This window comes from Myxocyprinus asiaticus, chromosome 24 (assembly GCF_019703515.2).
Source record: "Myxocyprinus asiaticus isolate MX2 ecotype Aquarium Trade chromosome 24, UBuf_Myxa_2, whole genome shotgun sequence".
NCBI lineage: Eukaryota > Metazoa > Chordata > Actinopteri > Cypriniformes > Catostomidae > Myxocyprinus > Myxocyprinus asiaticus.
Genome location: NC_059367.1, coordinates 42,367,231 through 42,384,244, shown reverse-complemented (window position 1 = coordinate 42,384,244; position 17,014 = coordinate 42,367,231). Strand labels below are relative to the sequence as shown.

At 37.9% G+C, this 17,014-nt stretch overlaps 1 protein-coding gene across 1 annotated transcript in view; it reads right to left on the bottom strand.

The window, feature by feature from the left end:
• Positions 1-14,963, bottom strand: part of wdr46 (WD repeat domain 46) — a 32,005-nt gene extending 17,042 nt beyond the window's left edge. The window contains exons 1-11 of the mRNA XM_051653813.1: positions 14,850-14,963; positions 13,902-14,069; positions 12,985-13,065; positions 9,236-9,348; positions 7,646-7,733; positions 7,115-7,176; positions 6,913-7,017; positions 6,426-6,576; positions 5,469-5,704; positions 2,510-2,663; positions 451-601 (exon numbers count right to left, since the gene is read on the bottom strand). Coding sequence (XP_051509773.1) covers positions 451-601; positions 2,510-2,663; positions 5,469-5,704; positions 6,426-6,576; positions 6,913-7,017; positions 7,115-7,176; positions 7,646-7,733; positions 9,236-9,348; positions 12,985-13,065; positions 13,902-14,069; positions 14,850-14,912 — 1,372 coding nt within the window. The 5' untranslated portion in view covers positions 14,913-14,963. The remainder of the gene's footprint in view (positions 1-450; positions 602-2,509; positions 2,664-5,468; positions 5,705-6,425; positions 6,577-6,912; positions 7,018-7,114; positions 7,177-7,645; positions 7,734-9,235; positions 9,349-12,984; positions 13,066-13,901; positions 14,070-14,849) is intronic.
• Between the last annotated feature and the right edge of the window lie 2,051 nt (positions 14,964-17,014).

The following is a 17,014-nucleotide window of genomic DNA, read 5'->3' as shown; positions in this document are numbered from 1 at the left end:
TATTGTTTTTACTTCAGGGAAGAAGAAATGGAATCATTAAAAAAAAAAAAAGGGGGTTACACATCTGACCCTTCCGGTCAAAAATGACGTGAATACCACAGGAAAGTGACATTTTTCAATACCATAGGAGGGTTAAAAAGCATCTCCCCCATTGGGCAAATCATTAAACAACATGGCCTAAGATTTCATTGATATGTGGATGATACAAACATTTTCATCAGTTATCGCTCCTCAGATTTTCCTGCACCCTCACTATCTGCTTGCATTCATGATCTCAAGCTCTGGCTGGATTAAAAACTCTCAAGGTCAAAGCCGATAAAAGCAAAATACTATTTGTTGGGCCTACATCCTCCCAAAACTAGAAACTAGGGGTGATCTTTGAGCCGTCGCTATTCTTCGAGGCTTAACATTCGATTATAGACACCTGTCCTGTGTGTGAACATGTCTGACCTGGAACAATCATACTGGTGAATCCCTCTCCATGTCCAATTCCCAGCACATCCTCGAAGGGGCAGAAAGCCACACCCCAAACCTGCCTGCGCAGACGGTGAGCCATGTAGGGTTTGGATACAGGACTGCCTCCCCAAACATTCTGATAAACCTACGCACAGATAACTCAGTTAATTATCTAATAGAAAATCACACTAGCACTGTGGTACATGTGCATGTGCTTAATGTGATTTACACAAGTAGGATGTCCTGGAACAACATTCCAGTCAACCAATCACAGCTCTCTGGTTTCAGGGCTAGGTTAGGGTTATTGGCTGGGGTTGGGCTATGAATATGCTATACTTTGGTGTCACGTGACTCTTTTTTAAAAAGAATTAGAAACTCTCATGTTCTGTTTTGTTTTTGTGAGAACTATGAGACATTATACCAGTGTTGTGGAGCAGTTATCTGAAAGTAGTGACGCTACTAACTTAAATACATATTTCTGTAGTGTGACAGTAGTTCAATTATTTTCACAACAATGTGTCTTTACCAGTATCGAGCTTCATTTTCCAGCAACACAAAACACTTAATTTGTCACATTGTATTGTGAACGCAGTAATGGAGTTGAGGAAGTAATCAAACACATCTAAACCGTCCTCTCTTTCTCATGTAGCGCTGATAATCTGAATCTTTTCAGTGAATCAGTTCTTTCAGACAGTTCATGTAAATAAACGATTCTCCTATATTTAGAGTTGGGGACTTTGATTCATTTTAGCGAGTTTGTTCCTTCAGATGGTTCAATGTGTGTACGAAATGTGCATCAACGTAAATGAACTAATAATAATAATTCCTTACATTAATATAGCACTTTTCTAGGCACTCAAAGCGCTTTACATAGTATAAAGGGAATCTCCTCAACAATCACTAGTTACTAGTTCAAATAAATTATTCACTGATTCACTTGATCCATGCATAGCCTAAAAAGGGTCTTTGCCTTCTTTATAAAAGTGAAATATTCACTGTATTGTCACTATAATTTCATTCAGTTATATAAAATAAGGTGCTTTCTACATTATGAATTTATATCAAGCATATATTTGTTTATTTTAATGTTGTAACCATATTTGTTAATTGTTACCCTAATGTACACAGTGTAACTTTCAGGTGATATTATTAAATGATTTTTTTTTTTTTTTTTTTTAAACAGTAACTACTTCGTCACTTGTAGCTTGAGAAGCTAAAGTTCAAAAGAAACTTCCACAACACCGTATTAGATTTATCGGACATAACATGGCATGCCAAGTAGCTAGTTTTAGCCAACAATATCCAACAATTAAAATCATACAACAATGTCATAATTTTGACATAATCTGCTGAATTAATGTTCAATTCATACTACTGTTAATTTCATTAGCTTATTTTAATTGGCAAAATTTTAACATTTAGCTGTGTCCCACATTTTGCGCACAACCCTGCATCTGCATAGTTTTCTGTCTTTTGTGCAAACAAACGGTAAATATAAATGTATCGATAACTACTAACAAACACTCATCCCAATCAAGCTCAATACTACTGAGTGGTCGCTTAATTTAGTCTAAATACTCTTCCTTTAAACATTAGATTCTCCCCTATAGTGGAGACTTTTAAGTCTCAATCAAAGACACATTTTTTTAGTCTGGCTTTTGAGGCTGAGCAAAGTTAATAGTTGTTAATGTGTTATGTGAATGTTCATGTTTTATTATTTATTTTATTTTTAACTTCACTATTTTGAAAAGCACTTAGGTCAACTGCTGTTGTTTTAAATGTGCTATATAAATACAATTGTATTGTATAAATATGCAATCCTGTTACCCATTTTGTCATTCTCTTTTTTAACTTCTCAGATTGTTTTTAGTTAATGTTGATTGCTATAAAGTTACTTCACTACACACAAATCTGGGTTTTAAACTATGACATGTCCCCAATTTTGAAAATAGAGTTGCAAAACTTACAGCCCTAATTTAAAAACAGCTTTATATCATATTTGGTTCGACCTGCCTTCCACTTGTGTAAACCATCATAATAATATGTACACTACCTGTACAATATCTCCAGTAGCAGCACTAAGAAGTCCTCTCTGACTAAGAGAGAGGCAAGAAGCTCCCGCAGGAAGGAAGTACGAGTGAAGAGGTTTAAACGCTCTCATGTCATACACTTTCAACTTCCTGTCCAGACCTGATGTCACCATGTACCTGCAACAAACAACACAGATGCCACAGTTAATGTCACAGCTGTATGGTCTTCAGTGAAATACTGTGTACTCAGTTGTCTTTACAGAGCACTGCACAGTTGCAGCACTTTCACAATAAAAACCGCGTCTTATTCACTAACCACCCCGAGTCTGACATGACCAGGTGCTATATGCACTAGTTTAGCACTGTGCCAGGTGTATTTCAGGGCTCAACAACAAGGGTGAGATAATTTCGGGCCAGTTGACAGAACCTTCACTTTGCCAGTGCTGTGTTGTCACTGTATCTTACATTTGTTTCTTGTACATGTGTGTTTGTCTCATAATACTTACACATATTTGGTTTTCTGTGATGTATGATGTTGTGAATATTTTTGGTCGCAAATTATTTTGTTACCAAGGGAAAGTTATCTAGCTGGCTAACATAGATGAGGTTTTATTAAAAACTGCAATAGTGACTTTTTGTTTAAGAATATAACATGTAGTTACATTACAGCTGTATAATTTCCAGCTACTGTTGCAAAATTAAAACCTAGATTTTATTTACTTTTTGTAAATAAAACAACATTTAATGAAATATAAATTTTTTCGGGAACATACACTGATGAGCCAAAACATTATGGCCACTCACAGATGAAGCGAATGAAGGCTATCTCGTCTGGTTCGAACCGACAGAAGGTCTACTATGGTCACAGAAAATTTAACGATGGTTACGGGAGGAATGTGTCACAACACACAGTTCATCGCACCTTGCTGTGTATGAGGATGCATAGCTGCAGAACAGTCAGAGTGCCCATGATGGCCCCTATCAACTGTCGAAAGCGCCTGCAATGGGCACGCGAGTGGCTGAACTGGACCTTGGAGCAATGGAAGAAGTACGAGGTCAAAGGAACAGCCTGCAGAGCTCAGAGACAGGATTATGTCGAGGCACAGATCTGGGGAAGTCTACAAAAAAATTTCAGCTGAATTGAAGGTTCCCAAGAGCACAGTGGCCTCCATAATTCAAGAGTGGAAGAAGTTTGGAACAACCAGGACTATTCCTAGAGCTGGCCACCCGGCCAAACTGAGCAATCGGGGGAGAAGGGCCTTAGTAAGAGAGGTAACCAAGAACCCGATGGTCCCTCTGGTTGAGCTCCAGAGATCATGTGTGGAGATGGGAGAAACTTGCAGAAGGACAACCATCACTGCAACACTCCACCGATCTGGGCTTTATGGCAGAGAGGCCAGACGGAAGCCTCTCCTCAGTGCATGAAATAAAAATAAAAAACACCTAAAGGACTCTCAGACTGTGTGAGAAACAAGATTCTCTGGTCTGATGAAACAAAGATTGAACTGTTTGGCCTCAATTTCAAGCATCATGTCTGGAGGAAACCAGGCACCGCTCATCACCTGCGCAATACCATCCCAACGGTGGAGCATGGTGGTGGTAGCATCATGCTGTGGGGGTGTTTTTCAGTGGCAGGGACTGGGGGACTGGTCAGGGTAGAAGGAAAGCCGAACGCTGCAAAATAAAGAGATATCCTTAATGAAAACCTGGTCCAGAGCGCTCAGGACCTCAGGACAACAGGACAATGACCCTAAGCACTCAGCCAAGACAATGAAAGTGTGGCTTAGGGACAACTCTGTGAATGTCAGAGCCTGGACTTGAACCCAATCGAACATCTCTGGAGAGACCTGAAAATGGCTGTCCATCGATGGTCCCCATCCAACCTGACAGAGCTTGAGAGGATCTGCAGAGAAGAATGGCATAAAAATTCCCAAATCCAGGTGTGCAAAGCTTGTCGCATCATACCCAAAAAGACTTGAGGCTGTAATCGCTGCCAAAGGTGCTTCAACTAAGTACTGAGTTAAGGGTCTGAATACTTATGTCAGTGTGATATTTCAGTTTTTTAATACATTTGCAAAGTTATCAAAAATCTGTTTTTTGCTTTGTCATTATGGGGTATGGAGTGTTGATTGATGTGAAAAAAAAAAAAATTATATATATATTTAAAGCATTTTAGTATAAGGCAGCAACATAAAATGTGAAAAAAATCAAGAGGTCTGAATACTTTCTGAATGCACTGTATAGGCCTATATGTTTCTTCTGTTGTTGCTTTTAATCAAAGATCCACACTGTTACAAGATATACTGCAGCAAAGATCCTCACTATAAAAATTAAAAATTTTATTTTTGTACAATTCCAACATTTATTGCCATAGGCTATATAGAAAACAAGACAGATATATCCAATACTTCAAAAGTGCTTCAATGAAAAATAATTACTACCTTACCCTCTTTAAGGGTTTTAAGTTAGAAACGCAAATCTCTATGCTAATAACGAAGCATTTGGGAGAAGACTTCTCAACGCCGTTACTGCAGGACATTGGCACCTGCAGCTAAACAGCTGTACGCACTGTGTAGGAATATACTACTTCCCCCCGTTATTACTTTTAGCAACAAGCAAATTTATTTTTTAACTGTTTAAAAGGTGTTAATTTGCACTGTGGCTGTGACAAGTGGGAAAGAGACACGGGCTTATTTGAGGAAATGCGCACAAACGTTTAACTTGCGCGCAGCGCAGCCTGTTGTTGCACTCAAGTTATAAAGTAACCTATAATTCAATTTATGTTCACGCCTTTATTTAATTCATTCTTTACTTCCCTTTGCCGTTTCTTTTCCTCTATAACGGGACAACAATTCATCGAGTCTGAAAATGACCATAAATGCTCTAGTAAATTGATCCCTCAAAATTCAAGAACATATAATAATTTAAAAGTTTGTGCGATTTATTCTTAGTGAATTCCTCCCAGTATTCTGTGATACTCACGTGCCGGTTTTATCCACCGTTAAGGAGCGAACAGCACCCCGATGACACAACATCTTCACGAGTGGCTCTTTCTGATTGGGCGACCAGAGACTGACTGTTCCATTTGGGTGACCCAAGTGAATTATTGCATTATGGGGATTCTGTGACATCACATCCAGCCGTCCCATTTTTGTGCAGATGGCAGCGATCTCTTTACCCACCGACACATCCAGATATTGCAAGAACCCTGTAGAACTCTGAAAGGTGAAGATGGATTGTTATTAGTGTGGAAAAACGGTCAAGAGGCTAGGATACATTAGGCAGAGATCAGAATTAGGGATGCACCAACATTTCTGCAACCAGAAAATTTGTGCCACTAAACAGGCAAAATATCTTGGCCAAAATTGTGAACAGAAATAGTCAAAGCCTATGGTGTGTTACATTAATAAGGTAAAGTTGCAAAAAATGTATAGGTATATGAATGTATGTTATCTCCATTAGTACTGTCTTTACTGCCAAACAAATGTGTTGATGATGATGGCCTGTGCTTTTTAGTCAGTCAGATAACTAGCCAAACAGAAACGCTCTCTGTGGTTGTCTACATGAATGAGGGAAGACCAAAATCTCCAAAACTGCTGGTGTCAAGATTGCGCTTGAAAAACATTTCAACCCAGCAATACGAATATTCCTAATATTGCAGTAATTTTGCTTCTTTAGCTCAAATCACACACAAAGTAGCTCATTTTCAGGCTGATCCAGCTCATGCACATGTGCATTCTCAAGTAAAACGAGGTGATTGGCTCTTTGGATTACAGTCACCGTATTCAGGGTAAGGATTTCTCCCATTCATATGTATATGGGTGACCCATCTCATCCTTATCATGTCTCTGTGGAAATTTAGGAACAACAGAAAATACTTACAAAGCCTAAAGTAATGCTGCACATTTTGCCAGAAGTAATAATTCTGTATTGACTCACCGCTGTAGCGAGCAGGAAGTGATACGGCAGAAACTGCATTCTCAAGACATCATTGAACTTCTTGACACAGTGGAGCTCCACACCTTTAGAGTCATAGATGTGCAGCCACTTCTTCTGTGCCACAGCGAACATCGCCTCTGTGTGGAGCCACCTGGTGGAAGATCATATGATGTAGTTAATTTGATTAAAAATCTAAATTGATTGACAGCCTTAATTTTTTATCATTATGGTTTTAGTTTTTTTTTAATTATATTTTGTGTTTATATTTATATTTCTTGTTTTAACTGAACACATTTACAGCAATGATTCAACTTACCACTTCCCATGGGGCAAGTACGCCACTTGCCCACTTTGTTTTGGATAATAAATGATTCGTTTTTTGTTTTTTTGGGGAAAATAATTTCACTTTAGTAAAAAGTGCCACAGCTTACCTAACTAGAACAATAAGAGTAGCACTGCAGTCTGTTATGACTCCATTTTCACTCACTTGATGTCGTTCACTGTTTCCATGACGCTCATCTCACACATGAGGCTTTTAGACTGCCACTCGATGCAGGCCACATGACCTCTCTTTCCACCCAACAGCAGGTGCCTGTAACACACACAAACACTTCAGAGTTCAAATGCACCTGCAGATATTCTTGTTATGGAATATATTCAGGGTTCACAGTAATAAAAATTACACAGACCGTCCAGTTCTGCTATAATCGAGTCTGTACGGTCCAAACTGAGAGAGATGCAGGTTGAAGTACTGTGAGGAGAGACAGAACACATCAGAACTGGACAGAGAAAGTACTTTGAGGTTAACATGAAAGCTTTTCTGATTGGCTAATCAAGAAGCATTATTAAAATAATCATACAGGTATTGTGTCAGTGGAAAGGGAGCAGGGATTTAACGATCCTAGTTCTAATTCCACTTAAGGACTTTTGAGGAAGCACCAAATAATTGATTCTTACTATATTATACCATATGCTACATTTAGTTTAGATTGAAAAGTTTGAGACTGGTGGAGGAACACAGACATTCAAGAACTGTTAATGTAACCAAACGTCATAAAAATATTTTTTTAATAAAACCGGTAATAAGCAAGCACCAGTTCTTGATTCCCTACCGTAAACATTAGAAAAATGACACCATATACTATTTCAGTATAGTGAATTTCAATAATTTCTGTCAGGTAGTTTACAGAAACCTTCAATTAGAAATGTTGCTTTATCACCTTTGATCCAGATGTGATGTCAACAGCATCTGCGATGTCCTCTTGAGAGATCGTACATGTGTCTTCATCCTCATCTCCTTCCAGGAAGCTGATGACAGACAAACAGCTATGAGCTCTTGTGTGTGTGTTTGCTGTCATTTATTAAAGGAGATGCATGTTAAAGCAATAGTTCACCCAAATACAAATATTATTTTAGAATTTATTCAGCCTCATCTTGCTCCAAAACTATGACTTTCTATCTTTAGTGGACCGTGAAGTCTTACAAAATATCCAAGCTGCTCTTTTCCATACAATGAATGTGAGCTGGGACTATTGAGCTCTAAAAAGGGCAAAATGCCCCACAAAAATACTATAGCACTCTTGTTGTGTAAACTTAAATGGTACAAGTCATCAGATAGCAACCAGTGGTTTAATCAATGTCTTCTGAAGTGATCTAGTTAGTTTTGGGTGAGAACTGACCAAAATATAACTGCTTTATCTTGACAGCAGTCTCTTTGGTGATCATGATTTCAAGCCCCATTACAGTTCCTATAGCGCCATCTAGTGCTCATCACGTGTCAAGATATGGGAAGTGTAATGGAGCTTGAAATCGTGATCATGCCTAAAGACTGCAATGGCAACATATACAGAGAAAAATGAGTTATATTTTGGTCTGTTCTCATCCAAAACCAACTGGGTCACTTCAGAAGACATGGAATAAACCACTGGAGTCTTATGGATTACTTTTATGCTCCCTTTGTGTGCTTTTTGGAGCTTCAAAGTTCTGGTCACCATTCACTTACATTGTATGGACCTACAGAGCTGAAATATTCTTTTAAAAATCTTCATTTGTGTTCTGCAGAAGAAAGTAAGTCATACACATCTGGGATGGCATGAGGGTGAGTAAATGATGAGAGAACTTTCATTTTTGGGTGACTATCCCTTTAATCCCTGTATACACAAGCAGCGACTTTATCGTGTTGGGTGTTCCTACTGCTATCGCTCTAACGTTATTGGTGGACTGCACTTCTGCCCATATCTTTTGAAAATATGATCACAGATGAGATATATTGCCAGTAAAACTAAGATATCATTCTAATGTGACAAGGAATTAGTTTTTTGTCGCTAAAAATTAACATTTTACAGTGGAGAGTGTTTTTATATGAACTGCAGCAGTGCTCAATATCATTAACTAGATGAACGATCTATCAGTTTATGAATTAAACTCACTCAGACTGACGACAGTTTCTTTCCCACGCATCATTTTTATTATATTCATGTATATGATAACAGACACTTTGTCGCTGGAAGCTGCTGCATGTGTGTACGGGGCTTTATTTTTCAGATTTGAGAGCTAAAGTGGAGGGGGAGATTTTCAGCTAATAAAGAATGATGTCCCTTTTGGAGCTTGACAGCCCCTGGTCACTCTATGTGTTCATTACATGGAAAAGAGCAGCAAGGAAATTCTTCTAAACTTCATATGGGTTTGGAATGACTTGAGGGTGAGTAAATTATTTTTCATTTTTGGTGAACTACTCTTTTAAACCTGTTTCTGAGGGTATATAGAGAGGGTGGCAGATGACAGAAGAATCAGAGTGTGATCTATATTACCCAGCATCCTCTGGGAGTAAGAGTTCGTATCTTGCAGCTTGTTTCTGAGCGAGTTCAGACACCGTTTCTGACCACACGATGGTCTCCTTCAGCCTCCGCTTGCTCCCTTCAGGCTGATACAAAACACACACAGCAACAACTACAATCAAAACTTGAATACTTATTATTCATTTACAAAAGGACACAAAATAAGAATTCACAAGATGTTTCATGGTTATTTGAGTGAATTTCACAAAACCAGTTTTATTTCACCTCCAAATCAAAAGAAAGTTATATTGTGCATAAAGACAATGAAGCATGGTTTTATTAGTTGTACTGCTTTTAATTTATGCTACTAATCACAATAATATTATTGTGTCCAGACAGGATGATTTTAATCACTGTATTAGAGTAATGAGAATCATCATTAACAAAACAAACATCCAGACATATTACAGCAATTAGAAATGAGAAATGCTTAACTGACATAAAAATAATGTCAAAATGCAAAATATCTTATTGATCCTAAAAAAAGCTAACCCAAACCCTTTTTTCTCTGTACTCTTTTCCTTTATTCATTTTAATACTTTTTAAAAAAAATTATTTTATTACTTTTTATTATTTCTTCTTCTTAATTGGTTTTAAAATGTATCTATTTTTATGTCAAATCACCAAGATGTAAAGTTGAGTATACTTCTCGGTGTCGCCATTCTTGTATATCGCTTTTCCGTTGCTACACAACTGTTTTATTAAGCTGTGGGGGTCCATATACATCAAGGCTCTGTGCCCGGTTCACGAGTATGTGTATGTGAGTGAGTGAGTGAGTGAGTGAGTGTGTGTGTGTGTGTGTGAGAGAGGTGTAGGCGGCGCGCGATGGTGCTTTCCACAGATATTACAAGTTGTTTCGTATTATACAGAAACTGTTGTATTGACAGATTATACCAAGGCTCTGTTTGTTGGTCGCTAGGGATGCTCCGATCAGCATTTTTACAGCTGATACCGATCTTCTTGTCACAAGAGCTGGGCGATATGTCTTAAATTATCTCTCTATATTTTTCAGCCTACTGACGATATTCGACATATATCTCGATAATCATGTATTTGCTCTGAAATGGCAAAAAAAAAAAAATAATAATAATAACAATAATTAGAGAACCATCATTTCATCCAAACAGCCACTGTAGCCAAGTAGATTCAATGTTTTAAAGACATTAAATAAAAATCTATTTAAAATACATAGTTTTTCATTAAATAAACACAAGGGAGAATAGAATCTAATAATTTTCATTGATATGCACTTTATATTCATATTTCATATACAATGATATATAGTAGCTTAACAAAAAGCATTCTTTACCTTCAAATGTTTTTACTAATACGTATTTGTGAATAAATAAGGAGTGCAAACTACTTCACTGACTTATTTTTGAAACCCCAGTTAAACATGGCATAATACTAAATTATTACTGTGGGACTCGTCAGGTTGATTATTATAATAATGCTGAATTATCAATATTATTCTGATTATTAGATTTGCATTATACAAAAGTAATATATTTCTGTCCTGTTTACTTCACCTTCACTTGGGGCTTTTATTTTGACATCGAAAGTGCTGCAGTATTACTTCAAATTCACAAGGAGCTTTTATTTTGACACAGAAAAGGCCATGGATATTTGACAGTTTACAATGTTCCCCATTTCCTGAAATGCTGTAATCATCTCCTTTTCTGTTATTCTGTGCCGCGTTTGTAGATTTGTTTAATAACTTGTAAATGTTACTAATGTTCGGAAATGTGCGAATGCTTGAACCTGCATTACTTTGATTTCACAATGCACGTGCACAGATCAGCGTGTCACCGGTTTGTTCTGAATCACACGCAGACCCTGTTTATCTGTCTATAAATCACAGCCTTTTGTGGATTAATAAATATATGACCAACTCACCATGTTGATGTTATTTTGTTTAATTGTGCAGCCCCGAAGAATTGTGAAATTAGTCTACTGATGTGCTCTTTATGAAACGTAATGGCCAAATGAAAGCACATTAAAATAATCACGATAATGGTCCATTTTACATCATAAGCTAAATTATCTTGATTATGTTGTTAATATTCAATATATCGACCAGCCCTTCTTGTCACCTGATCGGCCAATACTGATCATTTCACCTTTTATAAGGATCTCTGTCATAACTGTCTATAAATAAGCTTTCTGCACACTGTCACTATTAATTTAATTTTCCTCTTCCCAGTAATATCACTTTGCCTAATTTTTCCTGACAAAAACAGTTTAAAAGGCTTATTAAAAAAATCTATTAAAACAAAATATTCTCTATATTAAGATAGATAGCCCTATAAAAAATGAAGATTAGTGTCAAACTGAAGACAAACTGATAACCCAAAGGTGCAATTAAGCTAAATGTGACATTTTTGGTTATTGATTCATTGTCATTATTTCATATTATTATTATTATTCCTTATTTTATTTTTGCATAAAATAAAATACATTATATTATGGTATCTTAATATTGTATACAGAATGATTATATTTATAAATTCCTTACTTGCCTTTTCATTTAGTTGTATGATTGTATTAATAGTTCATTTTTCGGCCCTGGGTAGCTCAATGAGTATTGACACTGACTACCACGCCTGGAGTCGCGAGTTCGAATCCAGGGTGTGCTGAGTGACTCCAGCCAGGTCTCCTAAGCAACCAAATTGGCCCGGTTGCTAGGGAGGGTACAGTCACATGGGGTAACCTCCTCGTGGTTGCGATTAGTGGTTCTCGCTCTCAATGGGGTGCGTGGTAAGTTGTGCGTGGATCGTGGAGAGTAGCATGAGCCTCCACATGCTGTGTGTCTCCGTGGTGTCATGCACAACGAGTCACGTGATAAGATGTGCGGATTGACTGTCTCAGAAGCGGAGGCAACTGAGACTTGTCCTCCGCCATCCGGATTGAGGTGAGTAACCGCACCACCACGAGGACCTACCAAGTAGTGGGAATTGGACATTCCAAATTGGGATAAAAGGGGATAAAATAAAAAAAAAAAAAAAAAAGTTGAAATTTAATGAGGGGAACATGCGCTCTCTCACAAGGGAAAGAGATGAAAGGAAAGCAGAGAAAGAGCGCATGTTTCTGGACTCGATGGGTGCTACTATTGTTAATGCCGTTTAATCGGGAGATATTTAATAAAGATGTTTGAATTACACCACATCTTGTAACTCGTGTTATTACTAAGACGCCTATAACCGGCAGAAATGGAGAAGCTGCCTCCACGAACGATAATAATGACTGTTTCACAGCTCGCGCTGTTTTCCCTTTGCCTCGTCGCGTATGAAACTCCACATTAACAGCACAGTACACAAACTTTTCATATTCGCCATACCTCTCCCACTTTATCGTTCTTAACTGCTGAATCAAGTTTGTTGTCTTACAACACTATGCAGGTGATTCCATGACAGTGCTGCTGAAGTCTTAAAGGAGCCACGGGTCTTTTGCAACTTGAGTGATCAGTTTATGTGATTGGCCAAATTACAGATCAAATAACTGAAATAATTTAGTGAAGTGATACGGAACCGTTATGCGGTCAAGACCTGGAACTACTTCATAGCCGTGCATTTACTGAACAATAATTGCACACCTTAGAACTTCTGTCAACCAATCAAAATCAAGCATTCACAACAGACCCGTGGTATAAATAGTATAAATAGAAACATGTTTGGGCAAAGATGTAAGTATAACATGTCCATGTATGTACAATTGTGACTCACCACATGATATTTCTCTCCTCTCTGGAACTTCCGCAGTTGTTCCTGTGGTACTGGGGCCTCACCAGGGAAAGGGTCCTTTTTCTAAAAAAATTGAGATCATCCAGTGGTAAAGGCTACAAAATAGTTTTCAGCCACAGTAAAAGATAAATCAGGCCAAACTTTTGCTTTTGCATGATGCTGAATCCCCCACAACAGATGTCATTATACATCACATTATGTCAGTGTGATTATTAAACCACAAAGGCAGCAATTATATGAGATAAATATATGGTTTGCATGTGCTGCTCACTTCACATGTGAGTGCTTGTGAATGTGTGAAGCTGGTGTTGTGATGACTTATTCATAGCAGATGACAGTGAGCAGAGCACTAATTATAGTGTGAGGAACATATAGACCACATATTTATTTAATTATACATAAGCTAATAATATTAATAATAATAAATCATTAGTAATTGTATTATATTTAAGCAATATCTTACATCTGTAATGCTGTTACACAGCACTTTATTTGAGGAAAATATCTCCAATGTTGTATTCCGGATTGAGCTGTGACATTCTGTATAAAAGCACTTCATTTGATAAAAATAATACAACATTGAAAATTAATTGTTCTATATTAATTTGATTAAACAAGTTTTTGATGTTAAAATGAAAATAAACTGTTGACATGGAATTCAGAAAAAACAAAATGGCTATCGCATCGGTATTCATACTAATTCTCAAAAAATGTTATCAGGATATTCCTATTAGAAAAGTTATGGACTAGTAATCTACGGATGTTTCAAAGGTCACGATTTCAGCAAAACTGTTTCCAATCCCCTACAAACACATGAACAAAAGACTGATTTCAAGCCATCAGTAAGATTCTACTTAAGTGCTCTCATATAGTTCATTTGGGGAACAAGAAACCCTCACCCCTGATATGAACTGTACACCATTCTTCCTTTTTAATGGCCTTCTCTTTCCTCTTGACTTGGATCTGTTTTTCACTGCATTCTCCTGGTTCTGCCCGGCTTTACTCTGTTCTTCTTCAAGATGCTTTTGATCTGTACCTTCTGTTTCCTCCCAGTAACGCTTTGGAGGCTGAGTGGGGAAAAGATGAACACATTCATGCATATTTTCTTTTTCTATCAGAAGAAAAAAAAAAAAAAAAAAAAAAAGCTTCTTTGGAAATAAATACAGCAGACAACCATGACCACATTTGTCACAGACCTTTTTTGTAACAGTTCACCTTGACACAGAAAACATTGTAACAGTCTTTAATCGACATGCCTGCTGTTTTTGTACCAGAACTCATAGCTCATATTTGTTATATTATTTTATAATAAAAAGGCTTGATAAGTAGCAAACAAAAAAAGAACCACTGTATTACCATGGTTTTTATGTTTGAAGTACCTTTGGATTATCAAGTAAGTACCATGGTATTACAATCTCCATGTCATGACAGAACCGTAACAGTACTGCTTGTACTTTATTTAAACATAAGGAAAATATATATATTAACTGTACTTATATATATATATATATATATATATATATATATATATATATATATATATATATATAAACATAAAGGGAAAATATATATGAACCGTATTTTAATTAAACATAAGGAAAATATATATGAACTGTACTTTATTTAAACATAAGGAAAATATATATGAACTGTACTTTATTTAAACATAAGGAAAATATATGAACCGTACTTTATTTTAACCTAAGGAAAATATATATGAGTGTTTTTTCCCCTAAACAACCTCTAATCTTCTGTGGATACTAGTCTCCAATAACCACAAAGATTTTCCTATCCACTATGCAACAACGAAAACTATTTCACCCAAATTCTTGCGTGAACATAAAAACCTTTTTCTTGGACTTTTTCTCCACGTGTGTTCTCTTCAATGCCTCCTTCTCGGGTTCCGCCATCTTTGTTATGACTGATTGTAGTTTTACCCGGGGATCTTCTTCTTCTTCTGCTTCTTCTTCTTCTTCTTTTTTTTTTTTTATTGGCGGCTCGCATTCTAAAATAGAGCATTACCGCCATCTACTGTGGGTTACGGATAACAGCCTCTTTTCCTTCTCTCACCAGACCTTTCAGGACTCGTGCTTCCGATGGCGCTGCGTGTTCAGCTCCTCCATTTTCAGCCCCAAGTCCCTCACTGCCCAGAAAAAAACAAAAACAAAAAAAAACTTTTATGGCCTAGCAATATTCTTTCAATTAACCGAGTTCCATTCATAAATGGTATTAATAGACTATACCCTCTTACTGGATTTAAATGCTTCTTTAAGGTTAATTGCTGTTCTCCTTTCTTCTGTAATTCATCTGTTAGTTTATTTCTTTCCTCTGTATATCTGTTACACTGTATTAATACATACTCCACACCAATCACATAATCCTGTAAGATGTTTTCCTATTATATACATTGTTGAGTTAAGTCCTGTATGTCCCAGTCTGAGTCTAGATAAAATACAATCTTCTTTTCTCCTCCCACCTGAATTCCTTCCTCTTCCTACTAATGGTTGTATTAAATGTAGATGCCTACCCTTTTGTTCATTATCCCAATAAAATTGCCATTTATGATTTGGATCTTCTTCTTTAAATGCTTTAGGAGCATTGCCACTACCTACTGCACTGAGCAAATGACCATATTTCTTATATGGGTTCAAGTTCGAGTGGTTTTTTATTGTCGTTCGACCATATACAGTTAGTACAGTACACAGCGAAACGAGACAACGTTCATCCAGGACCATGGTGCTACATAAAACAACATAGGACAAACACAGAACCACATGAGACTACACAGACTGAATAAGACCTACACATTCCTACATAAAGTGCACGTGCAAATGTGTGCAAAAAGAACAAGACAGTACCATAATTACTAAAAAGGAAACAGGACAATAGGCACAGTAAGAGACAGTGAGAGACAGTGCAGCGCCGGCCAGAACACATTTCTAATCTGAGTAGTGCAAAAAATGACACTTTCTAAAAATGCTGAATGTAAACATAACATACTATTAAAAATAGTGTTCTATGGACATATCAGTTATTGAGGTAGCAGCCAGGTATAAAGTGACAATGAATTAAGTGCAACTCTGGACATGTGCAAAAGTTGGATGGTGTACAGGTGTGTGTGTGTGTGTCAGTCCAGTCTCTGAGTATTGAGGAATTTGATGGCTTGGGGGAAGAAGCTGTTACACAGACTGGCCATGAGGGCCCGAATGCTGCGGTATGCTTTTGCCAGACGGCAGGAGGGTGAAGAGTTTGTGTGAGGGGTGTGTGGGGTCATCCACAATGCTGGTTGCTTTGCGGATGCAGCGTGTGTTGTAAATGTCTTTGATGGAGGGAAGAGAGACCCCGATGATCTTCTCAGCTGTCCTCACTATCCTCAGCGGGGGATAAGTCCCAAACCAGGCAGTGATGCAGCTGCTCAGGATGCTCTCAATAGTCCCTCTATAGAATGTGGTGAGGATGGGGGGGGGAGATGTGCTTTTCTCAGCCTGCGAAGAAAGTAGAGACGCTGCTGGGTTTTCTTAGTAATGGAGCTGGTGTTGAGGTACCAGGTGAGGTTCTCTGCCAGGTGAACACCAAGGAATTTGGTGCTCTTGACGATCTCCACAGAGGAGCCGTCGATGTTCAGCAGAGAGTGGTCACTCTGTGCTCTCCTGAAGTCAACAACCATCTCTTTTGTTTTGTCCACATTCAGAGACAAGTTGTTGGCTCTGCACCAGTCCGTCAACCGCTGCACTTCCTCTCTGTATGCTGACTCATCATTCTTGCTGATGAGACACACCATGGTTGTGTCATCGGCGAACTTGATGATGTGGTTCGAGCTGTGCATTGCTGCACAGTCGTGAGTCAGCAAAGTGAACAGCAATGGACTGAGCACACAGCCCTGGGGGGCCCCAGTGCTCAGTGTGGTGGCGGTGGAGATGCTGTTCCCGATCCAGACTGACTGAGGTCTCTCAGTCAGGAAGTCCAGGATCCAGTTGCAGAGGGAGGTGTCCAGGCCCAGCAGGTTCAGCTT